Source organism: Elgaria multicarinata, chromosome 23 (assembly GCF_023053635.1).
Source record: "Elgaria multicarinata webbii isolate HBS135686 ecotype San Diego chromosome 23, rElgMul1.1.pri, whole genome shotgun sequence".
Taxonomy (NCBI): domain Eukaryota; kingdom Metazoa; phylum Chordata; class Lepidosauria; order Squamata; family Anguidae; genus Elgaria; species Elgaria multicarinata.
The window spans coordinates 1,912,957-1,936,167 of NC_086193.1; the positions used below are offsets into that span (position 1 = coordinate 1,912,957).

Sequence of the window (23,211 nt, forward strand, 5' to 3'; positions counted from 1 at the left end):
TTCAGGATTGTCGCAGAAAGCTATCAGCAACCCAACACCCTCTAGATCCTTTGGACAGCACCACCCAGCGTTCCTGACCATGCTGATGGGACTTGAAGTCCAAAACATCTGAAGCACATCAAGTTGGGGGAAACAGGTGTAAAGTTTTGGGGCGATCATGTCCCAAAATGGGGGGTCCCAGGGGGTGGGTGGGAAGGACTGTTTACCGCTAAGGTGATGTTTGCCCTGTCCTGGACGGGGTTGCACTCCCCCTAAAGGATCGGGTCCGTAGTTTGGGGGTGCTCTTGGATCCAGAACTGTCACTTGAGGCACAGGTGAACTCAGTGGCAAAGAGCGCCTTTTATCAGCTTAGGTTGATATACCAACTACGCCCTTATCTGGACAGAGATAGCCTAGCTACAGTGATCCATGCTCTGATAAACCTCTCGTTTGGATTACTGCAATGCGTTATACGTGGGGCTGCCTTTGAAAACCGTCTGGAAGCTTCAGCTGGTACAAAACAGGGCAGCCCGTTTACTAACAGGGACTGGCCGGCGAAACCACATCACGCCAGTCCTTTTCCAGGTCAAGACTTTTCTCTTCTCCCAGGCAGTTAACAGCATATGCGGAGTTGTTTTTCAACTGACCCCAGCATGGATGACTGTTTTTATGCTTTTTAAATTTTGTATATCTGTTTTTAATGTTCACTGTTTTTAATCTTTGCAAACTGCCCAGAGTGCTTTGGCTATAGGGCAGTATATAAATGTAATAAATAAATAAAATAAAAAGTAAGCCGCATTAAGTTTGATGCTTACTCCCAGGAAACTGAGTGTTGCAGGCCACGGGGCCTCAATCCTGCCCTGCCAGGCTTCTGGGGTTCTCCCAACGGCCACCCCACCTCTTTCTCCCCAAGGATCGGCGGTTTCTCAGCTTTTGGGCAGTTTTCCCCACGTTCTGAAAAGGTTCACTTGCCTTCCCTAAGGCTCAGTGATGGGTGTTAAGAGCTTTAAGCCAAGAAAAAAAAACCTTTGGATCCCCCGAAAGGAAAGGAACCTCTCGTGCAAGCACTGAGTCATTACTGACTCTTGGAGGGACGCTGACGTTTTCTTGGCAGGCCTTATAGCGGGGTGGTTCGCCGTTGCCTTCCCCAGCCGTGATTCCCTTTCCCCCAGCTAGCTGGGGACTCATTTTACCGACCTCGGGAGGATGGAAGGCTGAGTCGACCCGAGCCGGCTGCCTGAAACCAGCTTCCGCTGGGATCGAACTCAGGCCGTGGGGAGAGTTTCGGCTGCAGAAACTGCTGCTTTACCGCTCTGCGCCACACGAGGCTCTGTATTGGAGCCCCCACGCCCCCAGAAAACGGCCAAAGAGCTTCTCTAAAACAGGATCCGCCCCCGAAAGAAGTTCTGCAGCCCAGATAGAGATGACGGCACGTGGCTGGTTGCTCACGGAAGGGACATGAATTGGGAGCAAACCATCTCCTCCATCTCCAGGTAGTGCTGAGACAGATTCCTGTCTCAAACCACTGGCCAAGACTGGCTAAGACGAACCCGTGCTCTGACTCCGTGCAAGGCAGTTTTCTACGTCCGTCTCAAAATCTGCCCTGCGTTGAAAACCACGAGGACCAGAAACTTGAAGAGCAAAGCGGACACGAGTCGAGGAGGAAGGCAGCTCGGGCGAGCTTTTATTGTCACGCAAACCAGGAGACAAAGGGGAAGAATAGTTATTTTATTAGTACTCAGGACTGTTTTAAGTATTTTAGGATGCAGCGTCGTCGCCCGGGCATCACGGCGGAGGCTTCTGCGAGCGGTCCTTCAGGCCTTCTCCGGCCCCCGGCTGATGGAGGCACAACAGCTCCAGGCCGACAGCCTCGGCGTCTCCCTGTGTGCCCGCCTGCTTCTGCCACTTGACCCCGAGGGGCGCCCAGCGGCAGATCACGTAAAGTAGGCAGCAGAGAACGGGCCCCACGCAGAGCACGGCGACCAGGACCAGGGTGACAAGCTCCCGATGGCCCAGGGAGAAAGCCCGGGGCAGGTAGGCGTAGGACGGGTGCTGCGCGCAGACATGGGCGCCCGCATCGTAGGTGCTGAACGGCGGGCAGGCGGTGCAGTTGCGTGCCGTGCCACCCTGACAGGTGTAGCAAGACGGGTCACAAGCGGCACAGGCCCAGACGGTCCCATCGCCACTGAGGGCGGGCCGGGAGGAGGCGTAATACCTGGGCGGGCAGTAGGGGAGGCAGAGGCGCTGGAAGGCGTAGAACGGGCTGGTACATTCTGGGGAAAGGGAGGAAGGGAGAGGGGTTAGCGTGAGTCTGAGACAACGCCGCCTCGTTTCGGGGTACTCGTCATGCATCTAAAATCACATCCAGGGCCTAGAATTCACCGCACTGCTGTGCTCGGGAGTTTACAACCCTCGACGGACCCTCTCACACACACGTAGGCCCAGACGGTTTCTCCAGGCTACAAAGGATGCCGCTTTCCTTCAGGAGAAACGGCTGGCTTCTCTATTACCCGAACCCAGAGCTGGGCGGCCTCTCTCAACCCAAGAGCCGAATTCAATTTCGAAGAAGGTCCCGAAAATAATCCTTCCAGTACGGCCCGTGGTTCAGCATCAGGAGAGGTTATCTCAATCTTTGGGAATTGGGAGGGGGGCGGGCAGACCGCAGAAAAGCCATGAAATTACCGGATGACCAGGGGTTATGGCAAAGGAGGCGGGGCCAGGGTCAGTGGGCGGGGCTATCTAGCGGGATATCAGCGGGTCGCCCGCCGTACATTTCTCACCCCCGATGTAACCCCATTCGTTTTTTAAGCCGCTTTCGTTACTGGCCCTTGGCAAGGAGTCGCACAGTCTGTGCTCGCCTAGACACCGAAACGAGGCCCGCTGGGGTAAGCAAGAGGGACACAGACACCGCACCTTGACACGTCCCGTCGGCGTCTCGCCTCAGGCACTCGCTCACCACCGAGGTTGCGACCTGTCGCGCCGTCATGTTCTCCTCCGTGCCGTACAGTTTTAACACAAAGCTGTCGAGGAACCCTTCAGAGGGGGGGCAAAAGAAGGCCAAATTGCAGCTACTTTAGTTTTTTTGTCCTCTTCCCTCCCCACCCCTTTTTCCTCGCGCGTCGTCTCCGTGTCTTTCTTTCTTAGATTGGAAGCCTGCAGGCCGGGATTGTCTAGTTTACTGAATGACTATAAGCTACTCCGGGAGTATTTTTTAGCTGAGGAGGGGTATAAAAAAGATGTTAAGGTACAATCCGATGCATGTTTAGATAGAATGAAGCCCTACAACACAGCATTTCCCAGCTAGCCACGCGAGTTCTCCAGATGGTCCCACCCCAACCAGTGATTGTTTGATGTTTTCCCAGCTGCCTGTGGGATTCTGGGGGTTGTAGTTCAATACATCTAGAGGGCATAAAGAAATGCCACTCGGACCTTATAAAGAATTGTGGCATTTTGCTGATTTTTACTGGGACGTTCAGGCTCGTCAATATTATTATTATTATTATTATTATTATTATTATTATTATTATTATTATTATTATCCCGCCTTTGGCCTCAAGGCAGCATTACAAGGTTTAAAACATATACATTAAAAACCTATAAATAGAAAAATACCGAAATTTAAAATATATTAAATACGTTCCATTATTAAAACATTTAAACATTTTAAATAGCAATTTTAAAAGCCCTTGACACAGACAGAGGTCCAGATCATTTGCCAAAGGCCTGCTGGAACAGAAAAGCCTTTGCCTGCCTCCGGAAGCATACCAGGGAGGGAGCCAGTCTAGCTTCCCTGGGAGGAGAGTTCCAGAGCACCGGAGCAGCCACCGAGAAGGCCCTGTCCCGCGTTCCCGCCAGGCGTGTCCGTGATGTTGGTGGAAACAAGAGAAGGGCTTCCCTTGAAGACCTCAAAGCACGGGCAGGCTCATAAGAGAGGATACGGTCTTTCAGATAACCTGGACCCGAGCCGCAGAGGGCTTTATAGGTCACACTCTTTTCCTGCCTCTGTAGGCGATGGGGTGAGAAATCAACAACCCTGACAGGAGACGTTAGCGCTACAGTCAAGCCCTGTGACTTCTCATGTTTTAGTTTCAGTTTTCTAGACCGTAAGGCCACACAGAAGACGTTGGAAAAGTTGTCTTGAGAGGTGGTGTGAAGCCCCCTGCGCTGGGCAGAGGAGGCCGCTCGGCTTACCAGTGTTATATGCGTCTCCTTTGTTCTCCAAAAGAAGGGTCCAGGAGCCCTGGGGATCCTCATCCCAGTAATGCGTGGACATGAAAGACCAGTCCCTGTAGCCTTCATTGCTGGTGTCATAAGGCCTAGCGGGCAAAGGTATGGAGGCTCCTTTTAAAACACACACTCTTAAAACACCCCACAAACAGATTCCTCCGATATCCCTAACGCAAACACACAGACTGCCCACACAAACTGCCCACACAGACTGCCCACACAAACTGCCCACACAGACTGCCCACACAAACTGCCCACACAGACTGCCCACACAAACTGCCCACACAGACTGCCCCCACAGACTGCCCCCACAGACTGCCCCCACAGACTGCCCAGGCAACCAGGAAAGAAGCTAACCTGACGGCCACTAGGGTCGACTTGGTCCCCATCGGACTGGTCAGCGAGATGGCGAGATCTCCTCTCCGGCTGTAGCGGAGGGAGAGCTGGACCTGGACGTGCTCCAGCGCCCGGATGCTCCGGGTCTTCCCGAGGCAGGCGGAGGTGACGTTTTCGGAGATGGAAAGCCTCAAGCCGACGGCCCTGCCAGAAAGCCGGGGGGAAAGGACAGCTCACACAGAAGAACCTAAAAACAGAACTAGCACGTGGTACGTGGTTTCCCCCGACCCACATGCCCGGGAGGGGCGGGGTCTTGCCGGACCTCACCCTCTGCCCAAGGCCCAATGCAAGCGGGGTCATTTTATTTATTCCATTGTAAAAGCGCGTCACTCTTTTGAAAAGCACTAAGGAAGGCCACGTGGCCACTTTGAGACTTCTTGGACTGCTGCAAAACAGGCCACAGAAGAGTGGCTGCGATCGGAGGAACGTGAATGTCTCCTGATAGCTGGGATTCTCTCTCTCCCTAGCCTTTGGACTGCAATACCCATCAGCTCCAGGCAAGGCGGAGAAAGCACTCAGAGCCAGATTTCGGGACTTGAGTGTTTCGGAGCGCGTGCTCAGGGTGGCCAGCTGGAGTTAGCAGAGGACTGTAGCCTCAGGGAGGGGATAGGATCTACCCCTGAGGTGTTTACAGAAGGAGTCCTCCACGCTTCTGCAATGCCCACCCGAGATAGTGGTAAATATCCTGGTTGTGCTTTTTATATTGTATTTTGTATTTGTGTTTTTAACTTGTTGGTTGTTTTATGATGGTTTTAATTTTTGTGAACCGCCCAGAGAGCTTCGGCAATTGGGCGGTATAGAAATGTAATAAATAAATAAATAAATAAATAAGTCAAAAGGTGACGAAGACACATTAAATTGTGAGCGTTCTCTCCTCCAAAGGAAGCTATGCCAGGAGTCCAACCTTAGACGGTCCAGAAGGTCCCGCCCCTTCCTCTCCCTCAACCGCCAATCTTTTTGTTTGACAGCTTTTCCACAGTTTTGTTCTCGCGCGTTCTAAAAATATGCCGGTATCCCTTTTTTGTATTTTTGCCCCGCCCCCTTTTTGCCTCTGGTTCCGCCCACCACTGGAATGTGGCCGCCCGGGGCTTCTCTGAAATGGAATCCGCCCCTCGGCCCGAAAGACGTTCAACACCCCTGCTTTAGAAGGAGTCTAAATGAGACTTGCTGGGTCTGCCTCTCCCCGTGTTGACAGCACTCCCCGGATCACAGAGCCCGCCCTCTGCTGCTGCTATTCACAGCTAGACTGTCCCTGGACAGGGAGGCTCCGGGTAGCTCTCACGGCAAACTGACGATGGGCATCTCTTCCGTGAGGCACTCTATCCACAAACGTGAAAGCCATCACCTCGTGGCAACGGATTCCAGCGCTTATGTCGGTAGGACGCGACGGACGGGGAGTCACTCATGGGTATATTTATTTTATTTATTTATCATATTTCTATCCCGACTTTTTTCCTCCAAGGAACCCAAGGCGGCGCACATAATCCTCCTCTTCTCCATTTTATCCTCGCAACAACAACCCTGTGAGGTAGGTTGGGCTGAGAGTCTGTGACTGGCCCAAAGTCACCCAGTGGGTTTCCATGGCCGAGTGGGGACTAGAACCCGGATCTTCCGACAGCCACGCACCCCCCTGTCTCTTACACTGGCTTGTGGACAACCTGGACGTAACACTTCCTCTGAGGCCGCGTTGTGTTCCACTTCTTGGCCAGACCCACTAGCTCACCTGCGTCCAAGAGCCCGTAGCCATAGTAGTGACTCACTGAAAGGGAACGAAAAACACATGGGCACACCGCCCAGAGAAACAACGGTGACCATTCCCCCGGCACTGCTGAAAGATTTAATTCCGCCTTGTACCCTCAGTTTCTCTTTTCCCTTCAGTGGCCCCGTTCAGAAGACACCTTAAACCATGGCTTTAACCACGGTGGTTAAGGCAGAAAGCCGGGCCGTGTTCAGAAGACACTTTAAACCATGGCTTTAACCACGGTGGTTAAGCCAGAAAGCCGGGCCGTGTTCAGAAGACACTTTAAACCATGGCTTTAACCACGGTGGTTAAGCCAGAAATCCGGGCCGTGTTCAGAAGACACTTTAAACCATGGCTTTAACCATGGTGGTTAAGCCAGAAAGCCAGGCTGTGTTCAGAAGACACTTTAAACCATGGCCTTAACCACGGTGAATAAGTATTTTTGCATGATTCCTCGTGGTTAAAGCCGTGGTTTAAGGTGTCTTCCTAAAACAACCATGGTTGTCACACAGAGCAGGGCCAGGATCTCTGTTCGATCCTCCCAGAGTGCAGGACACGGAACAATGTCAGGAAGCCAGATTCCGGCTGGACATCAGGAAAAACTTCCTGACTGTTAGAGCAGCACGACAATGGAACCAGTGACCTAAGGAGGTTGTGGTCTCTCCCACACTTGAGGCCTTCAAGAGGCAGCTGGACAAGCATCTGTCAGGGATGCTTTAGGGTGGGTTCCTGCATTGAGCAGGGGGTTGGACTCGATGGCCTTAGAGGCCCCTTCCAACTCTACCTGAATATTTCAAACAGTATCCACAATTTTGACCACCGCTGTAGATACTAGCGCTGCCTTCTCTGTGTGCCTGTATTCTTGCAAAAATGAAAACTTTACCCCCCCAAAAAAATACCGCCCCACACCTGAACTCTCCAGTACTCTGTCATCTCCAGGAATCTGAACCCTGTATAACTCTTCCCTGGGGCCTTTTGGTAAAAAGTACTTGGGACAGTTCCAGGGTGGGTGGGGAAGCAGCATAAGGCATGAAACCAACGGTGGACGAGAAGATACAATTAAAACCAGCCAACCACCTCGAGGATCAGGTCTAACCGTAAGCGTAGCCATTGCCACCGCAAAGTGGTACGGGCCACCCCTCCCTTCAGGCTCACCTTTGCGCCCCACGCCGTTGACGGCCCAGTCATCTGCCTGCAGGTGGGCGGGGCTAGAGGCCCTCACCACGAGGTGCTGCATGTCGCGCCAGGTCAGGGTGGGGCTAGGCGGGAGAGAAAGGAGAACGGGTCGAGAAGCTCGCTCGTGGTTCTGCTGCGGGAAAACCTGTAAGCCTGATAAACCACAAGTCCACCCAAGTTCACCCCCACTTGAAACTCAAACGCAGCCTGCAGCTGAACCCTCTTATGGTGACCGGGCTCTGTCTCCCAGAATCCCTTGCAAAACGGAGAGGAAGAAGAAGCTAGAGAGGGTGGCGAATCGCTAACTACCTAACGAACCTGGATGCCGGCTGACACTGATCTGCCGCTAGCTTCGCCGTGGGTCTTCTAGCCTGCCCAGACGCTGGTTTCTTGACCCCCGCGCCGGCCAGCCTGCTCTTCAGTGAAACTGACACAGCCCAGAGGAAGCCTTCCCAGCTTCCCCAGCGAGCAGAAAATAAGGGCTGATCGATACGAACGAACGTTGCTTTTTCTATCCCGCCTTTCAGAAGCTTCCAGAGTGGCCAACGAGCAAAGATTTCAAGTTAAGAGCCACACTGGATCAGACCGTGGGTCCATCTAGTCCAGGACTCTGTTCACACAGTGGCGGACCAGCTGTCGACCAAGGACCCACAAGCAGGACACGGGTGCAACAGCACCCTCCTGCCCATGTTCCCCAGCAACTGCTGTTAATAGATTTATTGCCTCTGATACTGGACGTTGCGCCCCGTGGTGTTTTTGCGCTATGGTTTTTTTCCCCCACCCATCCTGTCCCCCCACGTCTCCACTTACAGCACCACTGTGTGCCATGTCTCACACTGTTCCAGAGGCGCCCCTCAAGAACAGCTTTTCGGGTGGGGGGGGGACACGGGACCTGCAAAAATCAGGGTCCCGCCTTGCACTGACGGTTCATTTTTTCTACTAGCACAAGGCCAGCGTTCGATACGCCCCTGAAAAGGAGTGGTTACTGTTCTTTTTAGCCTGAGTTCGATCCCAGCGGAAGCTGGTTTCAGGCAGCTGGCTCGGGTCGACTCAGCCTTCCATCTTCCCGAGGTCGGTAAAATGAGTACCCAGCTAGCTGGGGGAAAGGTAATAACGGCCGGGGAAGGCAACGGCAAACCACCCCGCTATAAGGAAACGTCAGCGAAAGCTGGCGTCCCTCCAAGAGTCAGGTTCCTTTCCTTTCCTTTCCTTCAAACATTTTGAACAATGAGCTTTTCCGTACGTAGCTGCGCACAGGGCCAGGCAAAGCTGGTAACAGGCCCGGGCCAGAAGGGAAATATAGGCCCCATTTCAAACTGCTCATTACGTATTTGTTTAATCAGTTCTAAATACATTTGAACTAGAACGATTTATAGAAAAGGTATATAAGACATCACTTCTTCACATTCAGAAATGCTTTATGCGCTTTTCTTCGGGCAAATTCATCTACAACAACATCAGAAAAATCAAGCAACTTTGCCTTGTCAATGTTAATGTTCAAAACTGCTAATCCATTCAAACGTTCTCGCACCATCACAGACCGAAAGTATGACTTGATTCGTTTTAGGATACTGAACCTCCTCTCATTAGAGGCCACTGTTGCTGGCAATGACAGAAAAATGTGCAACGCGCTGAGGACATTTGGAGGAATATTGCCCAATCTCAAGTTCAATATTTGACCATAAATTTCCTTCGGTGAAACAGCATCGAGTTTGAAATTCACATCAATTGTTTTTTTTAAGAGGACGCATTTCACTCTGAACGTCAGTTGAAATAGGACTTGGGTATCACAGCTGAAACTGATTATGCTTTTTGTGACAACTCATTCTCATCTAACTGCTTAAAATGCCACAAAAAAATCAAAAAGTCCACAAATGTCCCCGACTGCAGAAAAGCGACGTGAAAGGCCATCGATAACAAAATCAGTTATGCTGAAGAGGAGAGCTACTTTGTAACAAATCTTTACCAAAGGGTCCTCCTTTGCCTCTACCAGGGGGACTCGGAGTAGGCCCCTTCATAATCGCAGGCCCATGTCAACCGGCCCCACTGCACCCCCCTCTGCCCAGCCCTGGCCACGCATTTTAATCTGTTCTTGTATACCATGAGCGATACTATTTGATACAGCGAGCCGTCTATAAACGAATGAAACAGCCTGGAGAAATGGGTAGGGCCGCTCTTCCTTTCGGGAGGAACTGCAACTGTAGTTCCATCCATAGCGCCAATACTTTGCCAAAACACAAGCAACCCCAACCCTGCTAAACGGTTTTCCAGCCGCTTCGCCACGGCGAGGCCTAGGAACCTGTTCTTTTTATAGTACCAACAACAACAAAATAGGTGGTCAGTGCAAGATCCTACGGAAAAGACAATCGCTGCTGTTCTACCCAGAAGGGTCCCCTTTCTTACTTGGCCTCCAAGGCGAGAGCAATCATGCCAGCTGTCAAGGGGGCCGAGGCAGAGGTGCCCGTATGCCCACTGGTACAGCTGTGCCGCAAGTCTGTGGTTACCTGGAAGAAGAAAAACAAGCCATTAAGTTCAAGAGCACCTATTCCTCATAGACACCTACTCATTTCTCCTATGACTACATTCATGTCACCCATCCCTGTAAGGGCCTGTAAGGGCCTGTAAGGGCCGCCCCTACTTTTAGGCAAAATGAGGCAGCCGCTTCAGGTAGCACATGCCAGGGCTAGTGGCAACGGGACAACGTTGTCCCGTTCCCTGCCACCGTCTGTTCCTCCTGAGCCCCACCCCTTGTGAAATGGATGCATAGATGTGTGCAAGGGGTGTGCTGGGTGTGCCCAGGCACACCCTAATGTCATAGAATCATAGAATAGTAGAGTTGGAAGGGCCCTCTAAAGCCATCGAGTCCGACCCCTTGCTCAATGCAGGAATCCACCCTAAAGCATCCCTGACAGATGGTTGTCCAGCTGCCTCTTGAAGGCCTCTAGTGTGGGAGAGTCCATGACCACCCTAGCTCATGGGTCCCATCGTCATACTGCTCTAACAATCAAGATTTCTGTATTGATATGCATCTCCTCAACCCTACCCTACCCTCCAATGGCCCTTCCACAGTCAGACAAGCTGAACACAAAGTAGGTCATCAGTGCAGTGTCTACACGATCAGTAGTTGGGGGGGATGGGCGTGGCCACCTGGGAAAGCCTGTAGGGCCAGATTTGATTCCCAGATCTGAGGTTTTGGGGCCCTTATTTATTTCATTTCCTGTCCAGACTGCCCAATAGCTTGAAGCTCTCTGGGCGGGTCCACGAAAAATTAAAACCACAAGGTACGGCGTAAAATATAAAATACGGAGCTTAAAAAGACAATAGAAGAACCACCATCGAAAAGTACAACCGGAATCAAACCAAGCCGTTGTTCTTATGTAATGCAATCGGACCACCTGGTGGCGGTGAAGGGAATAACCACACAGGGATCTCCTTCAGTGCACTTGAGAGAGGTTCAATTAACTCTCTCAATTCAATTATTTATTACAGTCACAGACCAGCAAAATCAAATTAACTCTCTGAATACCAACCCATAGGGATGGATTTTGCATGCTTCACTTTAAGCGCTTGGGATCCTCCTGGTGTGTATGTGTAATACACGTCAAATCCAAGCGTCTAGTCCTCATTTCCCAACTTATACCCCTTCTGCTAAAACCTATAAACTTTCCTACACAAGCTCAGCAAATAGGTTTCACTGCTTCCTAACTCTTCTGCCATGTCCCCGTCACAGAGTTGTCATACAAAACGGACGGAAGGAGAGAGAAGTTTTCCCCCAGCGCTGTTAAATGAAAGGGCTGGGAAAAGCGAGCGGGGAGGGAATACACAACAAATACCGCAAGGATTTATTTATTTGCCTATCGAGGCAAACGTTTACCTTTATTAACTCTGCCCGGCTGAAGGCTCTGGTTCAAGAGGTCAGCTAGTACTGCAGCTCAGGCGTAATTCCTACACATTTTCAAGGTGCTGCGATTTAAGGCAGGGCAAAAACGCCCTCCCAAAATTCTCCACCTTATTTTCAGGCCTCAAATTGAGCGGGGGGTGGTTGTGGAGGGGGGGAGCAGAGAGGGAATTTTGCTAAAGATTCTCTAGGGATGAGGTGAGCTGACATTCTCCAACGTTCTAGTACAAAGAGAAAGAAACACAGCTCAGGGGCCAAATCTGAGTTCCCCAAAGATCCATGCCAATTTTCCTCTATTCCGTCTCCCTCGGAGGATGGCCTTTTCAGTGGTGGCCCCCCAATTATGGAACGATCTCCCCGATGAGGCCCGCCTGGCGCCAACATTGTTACCTTTTCGGCGCCAGGTCAAGACTGTTCTCCCAGGCGTTTAACAGCATGTGCCGAGTTTCTAACTGACTCAGAATAGATGGATATTGTTTGTAACCTGTTTTTATGCTTTTTATGGTTTTAAATTTTGTATATTTGTTTTTAACGTTCCGTGTTTTAACACTTGCAACCCACCCGGAGAGCTTCGGCTGTGGGGCGGTATATAAATGCAATAAATAAATAAATAAATAAAATATCCCCTCTTCATTTCATGCAGGATGATTTACAGATGGGGACGGGCGGGAATGTCGTTTTCTTATTGCTTATGACGCCGTTGGGAGTCAGAAGTTATCGCTGGTCTACGAGAGTCACCCAGAGATCTACCAAGAAACCAGATCTAATTTCTGGCCAATCCCTTCAAACTTTGCTTTTGGGAGGGTGTGCGTGTCAGTTTCACCCGGTGTAGTCAGTTTCACTGGACAGCAGAAAAGGAAAAGTGCTTGGTGAAACTGACATGCGTCCTGCAGGGAGAAGATAAACCCCAGTTTAAAAAAAAAAGGGGGGGGGCATTCCTAAATGTAAACAATAAGGGACAATAAATAATCAGGGCAGAAGGATTAAAAAGCAATCCAGATACAACAAATCTGCTCACAAGGGACACAACCAACGCAACTTCCTGTCGATTTAGGCGCCTGATGCGAGCCCGTTTCAAACCTGCCTCTGTTCTTTTAAAATGCTGTTTTTAACGATGTTTGTTCTCCGCTCCAAAATCCTCAGACAGGAAGCGGCATAGAAATATTGTAAATAAACTAAGCAAACCAACCGCATTTCCGTCTTTGACGCATCGCACGCCAATCGCAGGAGGATCCAAAGCGCCGGAAGCGAGGCATGCGAAATCCGCCTTTGTGCGTGAGTTCATTGAACCCCCTTCAAGCGCATTGAAGGAGATCACGGCGCGATTATTCCTTTAACCGCCAGCAGGTGGCACTGCTGCGTTACAAAAGAGCACGAGTTCGGATTGAGGCGAGTCCCGGAGGAAGGGGGGGGTGAGCCTAGAAAAATCGGTCAATCTCCCCCCTTTGATGGATTCCTCCAACTTCCCGACTCACGATCTGCTTCTCGCCCTTCACCCCGCTGCTGTAGGTGGTGGTGAGGGTGGAGGCGCAGGCCTCGTTGTACCAGGGCACCCGGCCGCTCTGCGTGGCGCTGCCCACGGATAAGGTGTAGATGCTGTTGGTGTAGCCGTCGCAGTTGCAACTATCGTGACGAAGGCCGCCGTTCCCCGAGGCCCAAACGAAGAGGGAGCCCAGCCCTCCGCGGCCCTGTGGGGGAGGCAAAGGCGAGGATCAGTCCCGGGGGGGGGGGGGTGGAGGGGGGTGTATAGCAGATGCAAAACATTCACACCCACCCGCAAAGCAGCCACTTTAGAGCATCCTCCTCTTCCCAGAGAGCTGAGCCATGCATGACCACAACTGGGGGGATCTACACAGCGCCGTGAAGGCGCTTGCGTGCGCCTCCAGTGCACCTCGAAAGTCATTGTGTAAATCCTGCCTGAGACTATGCTGGGAAGGGCGCCTCTAGTCCGTCCGTCAGGCTGGCCCCGCCCCATCCCGGCCATAGGCTTTATAATAGGAAATCCTTCCTCCCAATGGCCCGGGCTGAAGCATTTAACCTGCTGCTGCTGGAGGGGGCAGAGGAGCATCCTTCTCCCCCACCCGCGCCGCCGCCCACAGAAACGCCGAGGCAGCAAGGAGGTTGCACTCACCCGGGGCCCCGTAGCTCTGTGGGGATGAACCTGAGGGAGAGGCCGCCCCCTCCAGCAGCAACAGGTTAAATGCTTCAGCCCGGGCCATTGGGAGGAAGGATTTCCTATTATAAAGCCAACGGCCGGGATGGGGCAGGGCAGCCTGACGGACGGACTAGAGGCGCCCTTCCCAACGTAGCCCGAGGCGGGATTTACACAATGACTTTCGAGGTGCACGCAAGCGCCTTCACGGCGCTGTGTAGATCCCCCCCTGCTCTCACTCCCCAGTACGCTGCCTCTGATTCTAGAGGTAAAACATACATAGCCACTGTGACTAGTAGTTACCTCCAGTACCTGAGGCAGTAAGCCTATATGCACCAGTTGCTGGGGGACATGGGCAGGAGGCGGGTGCTGCACTCCTGTCCTTTGTGGGTTTCTCCGGTTGGCCACTGTGGGAACAGAGCGCTGGACTACACAGACGCTCGGTCTGATCCAGCAAGGCCCTTCTTGCGTTCTGAAGACAACCCTCCCCTTCGTGCCTTCGAAACGACGAGGGTCGTTGGGATGGAGAAGCTGAGCTTACGTGGGCCACCCCCTTGCGGAAGGCTTCCATGGCCAGGACCCCGGGGCCGTCCACTGTCTTCCCATCATCCTCCGGGCCCCAGCTGGCGCTGTAGATGTCGACGTGTTGAGGGCGGAGGCTCAGGGACTGCGCCTCCACAACGTCAGTGACGGTGCCGTCGAGCATCCTTACCCCTACGAGGAAAAGAGAAGAGAAGCCTGGAGAGGAGAAGATGGAGGGGAGACAGGATAGCACTCTTCAAATACTTAAAAGGTTGTCCCACAGAGGAGGGCCAGGATCTCTTCTCCATCCTCCCAGAGCGCAGGACACGGAATAACGGGCTCAAGTTACAGGAAGCCAGATTCCGTCTGGACGTCAGGAAAAACGTCCTGACTGTTAGAGCAGTATGACAATGGAACCAGTGACCTAGGGAGGTGGTGGGCTCTCCCACACTAGAGGCATCTGGACAAGCTGTTCCCCGCCTCGATCCAAAGGGAGAGACGGGTAAGAAATAAATAAATATATTATTATTATTATTATTATTATTATTATTATTATTATTATTATTTAACCCAGGCATAGGAAGCTGGACACGGTCCTCTTGAGTTCCTCAGAAGTCCACTCCCTCTTCTTTCTTTATCCCTACTTTGTACTGTTTTACAAAATGGTGTATCTTCTTGTTTTATATTGGTCTGTTGACTGTAAATAAAGAAATACAATACAATACAATACATACATAACACTAAAAATCCCAGCATATCGTAGCTTGAAGGGCTTTACTGAACTGCCTTAGGGGAGAGGTTTCAGCCTTTGACCATGGGGCGAATCCGCACAAAAGACAGGAAATCCCCAGAAGCGACCCTTTTTGCACAACTCGGAATCTGGAACCTTTCATTTATTTATTTGTATTGACCGGTTTCATTTCTATCCCGCTCCGTAGCTGAAGCACTCTGGCCGGTTCCCAAAAGTCAAAACCGTAAGCTATAGCCTAAAATGTCATCTGAAAGCTTAAAACCCACAATACGGAGCTGCAACCGGAATAAAAAAACGAGCGGCGATGCAGAGATTTAAAATCCCGATTAAAAAATGCAGAGTTAAAACAGCCAGAGTTGAAAGACGAGGATCGCAAACGGCTAAAATACTGGGAGAATAAAAAGGGCTTCACCTGGTGCCGGGAAGAGTACAATGTAGGTGCCAGGCGAGCCTCACTGGGGAGCGCATTCCACAGCCAGGGTGCCACAGCAGACAAGGCCCTGCTCCCGGTAGCCGCACGCCTCACTTACTTTGGCAGGAGCTTTTCTCGTTAGGATTCCAGATTCCTCTTGGAGATACAACTGGTGTGTTTTCAGACCTGCTCCAGCCTTTCCCTACGAATGTGACAACCGGGGAAAAACAGAAAGAGAAAGTGACCTACCTCCGATTTTCGCCCGGTAAGCGACGCCGGCCACACAAACGTCGTTGTTCGCTGCAGCAGCCACCTCCCCAGCGCAACGCGTGCCGTGCCTGGAAGGAGGGACAGAAAAGCACACGCCAGGGCCGGTCACAACAGGACAGGGACTGCTAGATTTAGCCTTTGGGATCCCCAAATTTGAGATGGGCTTTCGCAACGGGAGCACCAGGTTGGAAAATTCAGCGCTCGAAGGAATCCCCAAAGCCCTGTGCGACTTTGCTAAAGGAAAAAACTCACAACTCACCTATTCTCATCCCAAGCATTGTACCGCGGCTGCGGATCTGGGTCGTTGTCGTTGAAGTCGTAACTCGCCATGGGATCCTGAAAGAAAAACGCACGGATCAGGGAACCCGTGACTTGGGTCCCTTCCCAGAACCGGCGAAGAGGATTCTGGTGGCGGAACAGCTAGAGATGTTTGGGGGCTGAAGAGACAAAAACGATGGCCGTATAAGGGGTGAACCCGAGAAGCCTCTTGCTGGAAGGGACCTCAAAGGTCATCCAGTCCTACCCGCAGCCCGTTCATGAAATCCACCGCTACAGTATCCTTAGAAGGTGGCAGTCCCAGCCTATGCTTGAAAAATCCCCATGAAGGGGAGTCCACCCTCTGTGAGAGTCCCTTCCCCTGTCAAACAATTCCTGTTGTCAGGAAGTTCTTTCTAAATGTGAAGTCAAAAAAACCTTTCTTGTCCTTTCAAACCCTTTGGTTCAGGTCCTGCCCTCTGGCGCGCCAATCATCAACATTTGACTCCACCCATTTTGCCTCTAGTCACGCCCACTAGAACTCGGCCCTTGGGGCTGAAAGCGGTTCAACACGTCCACTCTACAGGTTTACGGCCTCTACCCCCATAGATACCGGTTCCCGGTTCCACGTACGTAGTTTGCCACGAGGTCGGGGTGGTCTCTCTCGATCCCGTCGTCCAGAATGCTCACGACCACCCCTGAGCCCGTATAACCCTGGTTCCACACGGTGAGGACGTTGAGGTCCGGAATCACGTCGTTGTTCTGAAACCGAAAGAAAACAACCGTAGGAGGCTTTTCTCTGTTATTTTGAGAGCTGAAAAACTCCAGGAAATAATCACGCTCACTTGGACATCCAGAAGACAAGCCACCCAAAACATCTTGGAGCTTATCAGGGTGTTTTAAGGGACAGAGCTTTGGCAGAAAGGGGTGTGGCCTTTTGCTTGACGGAGTCAAGTCTGGGGTAGTGGTCGGCGGAGCCAGCCAGCCGGTCCCACAAAATTAACTCCATTTCTGCATGAAACCTGTCAAGCAGGCTGTGGCTTAATCTACTCAAACCCAGGTACATCTGCCCTCCTGGCCTGGTCATTTCTACGGCTTCACCCCACTCGTGTCCTTTCCCATGTCCCAGTTTTTCCTTTCTTCACTCCACTCACCATGTACCACTGCTTGTGAAACCAAGGGTCGGTAGGCACCACGGAAATCGCCTTCCTCCTTCGCCGCTTCAACGTCTGCTGCTCAAACCAGGGGATCTAAAGGTGAAAGACACTTTTTAATTGTTATTTCAGTGTGTTGATGACTGCTTCCCTTGGTCTGCATTCTGCCTTCCCCAATGTGGCACCCTTCAGATGTAGCCCGGTTCTTTATTTGGCTCAGCAGAGTTCCGTGGTGTGAGTACACCTCGATTCGCATTTACGAGCCACGCTGCGGGTTTTCTCCTGAATTCTGGGAACTTCTTCTGTGCGACTTTTTTTCACACGCCACTGGTTGAATCAATAAAGCTTTCTCTCTCTCTCCATCGCTCTCTCTCTCAGCAATGTGTGCCAATTCAGCTGTAATTTGCGCCACTTTGCTCAGAAATTTGCGCACGCTGAAGTACCTGCGGGGAAGCATGCACAAAACGCCCGGAAAAATCCGCAAACTGGCCCGACTCGCTGCAAAAAAAGCCGGGCGCCGCAGTGAGAACAGGAAGCTATGGAGTAAGGTTGAAGGAACTGGGTATTTTGTAGCCTGGAGAACAGAAGACCGAGGAGGGAAATGTTAGCTGTCTTCCAATCCTAGAAAGGTAGTCTTGTCGCAAAGTCCTACTCTCTGCTGCCGCTGCAGAGGACAGCAAGACCAGATCGAATGGGTTTAAGATGAAGGAGGGTAGATTTTAACATCAGGAGAAAGTAAGAACAGTTCGAAAGTGGGACCAGTGATTTGGAGGGGGGAGTTGCCCTCACTGGAGGGCTTTGTGCAGAGTTGGCTGGCCCTAACTCTGTTATCATAGAATCCTACAGCTGGAAGGGGCCTACAAGGCCATCTAGTCCAACCCCCTGCTCAATGCAGGAATCCACCTTCAAGCATCCCTGACAGATGCTTGTCCAGCTGCCTCTTGAAGGCCTCAAGTGTGGGAAAGCCCACCACCTCCCTAGGTCACTGATTTCATTGTCGTACTGCTCTAACAGTCAGGAAGTTTTTCCTGATGTCCAGCTGGAATCTGGCTTCCTTGAGCCCGTTATTCCGTGTCCTGCACTCTGGGAGGATCGAGAAGAGATCCTGGCCCTCCTCTGTGTGACGACCTTTCAAGTATTTGAAGAGTGCTATAATGTCTCCCCTCAATCTTCTCTTCTCCAGGCTAAACATGCCCAGTTCTTTCAGTCTCTCCTCATAGGGCTTTGTTTCCAGACTCCTGATCCTCCTCGTTGCCCTCCACTGAGCAGGGAGTTGGACTAGATGGCCTCAAAGAACCCCCCTTCAATTCTAGGGTTCTACGAACTTACCTGCGGTTCTTTCTTCAGACGAACATGCCAACCCCAGTGCCGACTCAGGGACCTCTCTGCCACGCCTCTGTGTTTCAGGTGGTAATAAGGCTCCCCGTCAATCACCTTTAGAAAAAGGAAGAAAGGAACACGAGGTTTTAGAGCAAACATTTTGGGTCGGTGGACACACTTGGAATTTTGAGTGTCCTGGGTGCTCTCACAAAATGGCCACCACGGGGAGGGGACCGCCTTGCCCAGTCATAAAATGGCTTTTCTAATTTGTTTGAAACTTAATTCATGTTCTTGTTTTTTAAAAAGCAGTAAGAAATAAAATAAAAACCAAGAAAGGCAGACTCCCCAGCAGGCAGAGAGAGGGGTCCATGGGCCCCCATGTGACTCGCGCTGGAGATGTAGTTTTAGGGACAAATCATTCCTGCTCCTTATTTGATTGACTGATTGATTTTATTTTTACCCCTGCTTTTCTACCAAAAATGTGTATACAAGCACTAATAAAGTAAGTTGATTTGGCTCTAAATTGGCTTTCGCCTGAGTGTCTTGCTTCCAACACTTAATAATGTGTTGCCACGCTTTCTCTGTGTAAAGCAACTCTGCTGTAAGGATTTCCAACACCTGTAACCGGCCCCGGTGAACAACACTCTGGACCAGCTTCACTATGGAACAAAACAAAAAAAGATGAGGAAGAAACCTCAACTCAAGGGAGCAGCGAAAAGGGAAATTGAAACGACAGATCAGAGAAATGTCAAATTCTCCATCGAAAGAATCCATGCCTTTCTCCAAGGAAGCCACTGCAGTACAACTCCCTGGGGTAACTCTGCATGAGTTGCAGTTCTGAGATTGCCACGAAATAAAAACCAGAAAGGGGGACATGAAAGGTGTCAAATTGCCCCCCCCCCAAAGAAAGATAAAAGGGGAGGGTAATCTTCACCCACACCATGAACTACGCAGCCAATCAGCTGTGCCCCACCTGATAAAAGCCCCCAACTCCCCCCATGGGACTGGAATTTGAAAGCATATTGCTTTGAAATTCGAAGCCAGCTTTTAAAAAACATATGCTTGGCACACAAATAGCTTTTGAGTTATTGGCTCAGTTGCATTGATTCGCTTTTAAGAGTCTTCTTGGCATGATGGGTTTTTAATGTACGATCTCAATAACGAGAAGCCGTCTTCCCCGGTTTGATGGAGGCGGATGGGATATAAATCTTTTACAGGAATAAGGCAACCAGTTGGCATTATACAAGTGTAGAATGTTTGCCTGCCTGAGGCATTATTTTGCTCCTGGAGGGTCTAAGTTAACAAAAAAACTAAGTTATAATCACACACACAGGAGATCTCACAAAGCTAAAATCTGCTCACCCCTGCTGCTTAGTCACGGCACCTAACACGCTTGCCTCTTAAAGACCAGCCTCCGCTGGAGGACAGCTCATTCTGCCCCAAGGAATGATCAGGTCATTCAATCCAACTCAAAGGAGGAATTACTCCCCACTCTCAACAACAACAAAAAAGAAACAGAAAAAAGGAGCTGTTATTGATCCCTGACAGTCTTCACTTGTGTCCTTCCGTCCAGAGAGGTAGAAGGACCTCCCACGCTAGAGGCCTTCAAGAGGCAGCTGGACAACCCTCTGCCGGGGATGCTTTAGGGTGGATTCCTGCATTGAGCAGGGGGTTGGACTAGATGGCCTTGTAGGCCCCTCCTTCCAACTCTGCTATTCTATGATTCTATGATTCTAACAGGGCATGTTTAGCCTGGAGAAGAGAAGACTTAGGGGAGACATGATAGCACTCTTCAAATACTTGAAAGGTTGTCACACAGAGGAGGGCCAGGATCTCTTCTCCATCCTCCCAGAGTGCAGGACACGGAATAACGGGCTCAAGTTACAGGAAGCCAGATTCCGGCTGGACATCAGGAAAAACTTCCTGACTGTTAGAGCAGTACGACAATAGAATCAGTTACGTAGGGAGGTTGTGGGCTCTCCCACACTAGAGGCATTCAAGAGGCGGCTGGACAACCCTCTACCAGGGATGCTTTAGGGTGGATTCCTGCATTGAGCAGAGGGTTGGACTAGATGGCCTTGTTGACCCCTTCCAACTCTGCTTTTCTATGATTCTATGATTCTAACAGGGCATGTTTAGCCTGGAGAAGAGAAGACTTAGGGGAGACATGATAGCACTCTTCAAATACTTGAAAGGTTGTCACACAGAGGAGGGCCAGGATCTCTTCTCGATCCTCCCAGAATGCAGGACACGGAATAACAGGCTCAAGTTACAGGAAGCCAGATTCCGGCTGGACATCAGGAAAAACTTCCTGACTGTTAGAGCAGTACGACAATGGAATCAGTTACGTAGGGAGGTTGTGGGCTCTCCCACACTAGAGGCAGCTGGACAAACATCTGTCAGGGATGCTTTAGGGTGGATTCCTGCATTGAGCAAGGGGTTGGACTAGATGGCCTTGTAGGCCCCTTCCAACTCTGCTATTCTATGATTCTATGATTCTATGATGCTTGAAGGTGGATTCCTGCCTTGAGCAGGGGGTTGGACTAGATGGCCTCATAGGCCCCTTCCAACTCTGCTATTCTATGATTCTATGATTCTATGATGCTTGAAGGTGGATTCCTGCATTGAGCAGGGGGTTGGACTAGATGGCCTCATAGGCCCCTTCCAACTCTGCTATTCTATGATTCTATGATGCTTGAAGGTGGATTCCTGCATTGAGCAAGGGGTTGGACTAGATGGCCTCATAGGCCCCTTCCAACTCTGCTTTTCTATGATTCTATGACTCCAAAATGAGTATTTGGAGCAGATGAACAACGGGCAGCCCCCATCCTGGGGTGGGCAATTGTTCTTCTGATGCACTACAAGCAGATATTTCCAGATATAAAAGCAACATGGAAAAGGGGGGCTAGATTGGAGCTCTGTTCCTTCTCGCACAGGCCAACAGGTGCAGGGGCTCAGGTGCGCCCCCGCACCTGTTGTTCCAGGTGGGGGAGGGGGGGAGAGACGGTTTTTTTTGCCCCCTCCCTCACCTGGCCCAGGTAGAGCAGCCCGTGCTTGTGTGCCAGGCGCTGCGCCTCCTGCGCTCCCGCGGGCACGCGCACCGCCCAGCTGCTCAGGTAGATGCGCGGCCCCGCGCGGCCCCGAGAGGATCCAGCCCAAAGCAGCAGCTGCAGCAAGAGCCAGAGCCCCGCGGCCATCACCCCTTTCATGGCTTCGCTCCAGGCCCGGGGAGAAGCCAGGCCTGCCTTATAACCCAGCGAGGCCTAGCACAACGCCCTGAAGCCTGGGCCTCTATTTCCACGCCACGCCCGCCCCCGAGAGGCCAAAGGCGGCTTCTCCCGCGCCACGTGCTCGCCGGCGCGCGGTCGCCATGGCGACGGGAAGCCGGCGAGGGAGGGGCGAACTACGCGTCCCGTGGGGCTTTGCGCGGGATTGCCGATAGGGGACCAACGTGAGCTGAGGCCGCAGGGCCTCCTGGGAATTGTCGTTTCCCCTTGGAAAGGTGTTTCAAGCTGTGAATGAGAGGCATTTAAATGGTTCATTTAAAACAATCAAACTACTTCATCTTTCTTCCCCCACTTTTTTTTTTTACAAAATAAACTTTTGTTGCATTTGCATCTGGGAAACGCTCTAGAGAGCATTTTAAAATAAATAAATAAATAAATAAATAAATAAACAAACAAACAAACAATTTATGGTGCTATATAAATAATAATAATAATAATAATAATAATAATAATAATAATAATAATAATAATAATAATAATAATAATAATAATAATAATAATAATAATATTAAACAAACAAACTAGGGTGACCATATGGAAAGGAAGACAGGGTAATAAGTATCTTTATTGAAAAGGGGATTTTTTCAGCAGGTGTCATTTGAATATATGGAGAACCTGGTGAAATTCCCTCTTCATCACCACAGTTAAAGCTGCAGGAGCCCTGCCCTCTTTTGTAACTAATCAAGAGGGCAGGGCTTAACTGTTGTGATGAAGAGGGAAAGCTGCAGGAGCTATACTAGAGTGACCAGATTTAAAAGAGGGCAGGGCTCCTGCAGCTTTCACTGGTGTGATGGAGGGGAAATTTCACCAGGTTCTCCTTATATACAAATGACACTGCTGAAATTCCCTTTTCTATGCAACAGTGAAAGCTGCAGGAGCTATACTAGAGTGATGAGATTTAAAAGAGGGCAGGGCTCCTGCAGCTTTCACTGGTGTGATGAAGGGGAAATTTCACCAGGTTCTCCTTATATACAAATGACACTGCTGAAATTCCTTGTTTTCAATACAGCTGTTAAAGACACAGGAGCCCTGTCCTCCTTTTCATAGGGTCACCCTAGTTAAATGCCTAGGAGCAAAAAAAAAAAAAGTCTTGAACTGGCACTAGCAGAACCGTTGGCCTGCCTGGCTTGGTACTGTCTCTAGGGTGACCCTATGAAAAGGAGGACAGGGCTCCTGTATCTTTAACAGTTGCATAGAAAAGGGAATTTCTGCAGGTGTCATTTGAATAAATGGAGAACCTGGTGAAATTCCCTCTTCATCCCACCAGTTAAAGCTGCAGGAGCCCTGCCCTCTTTTAAATCTGGTCACTCTAGTATAGCTCCTGCAGTTTTAACTGTTGTGATGAAGAGGGAATTTCACCAGGTTCTCCATATATACAAATGACACCTGCTGAAATTCCCTTTTCTATGCAACTGTTAAAGATGCAGGAACCCTGTCCTCCTTTTCATGGGGTCACCCTATATATTACTTTAGCTTCATTTATTTACTGTATTTACAGCCCACCCTTTCGTCTAAGGAGCTCCAGGTGACGTGCATCACCGTCCCTCATTTCATCCTTACAACAACCCTGTGAGGTAGATCAGGCTAAGCTGGCCCAAGGTGACGGGTGGTTCAATGAATAGTTGAACCTGGATCTCCCCAGTCCTACTCAGACATGCTACACCAGACCAA

The 23,211-nt window shown here is 50.7% G+C and overlaps 1 protein-coding gene across 1 annotated transcript; it reads right to left on the minus strand.

The window, feature by feature from the left end:
- Positions 1-1,729: 1,729 nt before the first annotated feature.
- On the minus strand, positions 1,730-21,462 carry PCSK4 (proprotein convertase subtilisin/kexin type 4). Its single transcript, XM_063147281.1, has 15 exons — positions 21,283-21,462; positions 18,263-18,367; positions 16,934-17,029; positions 16,413-16,541; positions 15,784-15,860; positions 15,504-15,592; positions 14,111-14,283; positions 12,893-13,105; positions 9,923-10,023; positions 7,499-7,602; positions 6,244-6,361; positions 4,564-4,746; positions 4,171-4,295; positions 2,893-3,012; positions 1,730-2,252 (listed from the first exon to the last, which is right to left on the minus strand). Exons 1-15 carry the CDS (start codon positions 21,460-21,462, stop codon positions 1,765-1,767), a joined length of 2,301 nt encoding a protein of 766 aa, XP_063003351.1. The 3' UTR covers positions 1,730-1,764.
- Between the last annotated feature and the right edge of the window lie 1,749 nt (positions 21,463-23,211).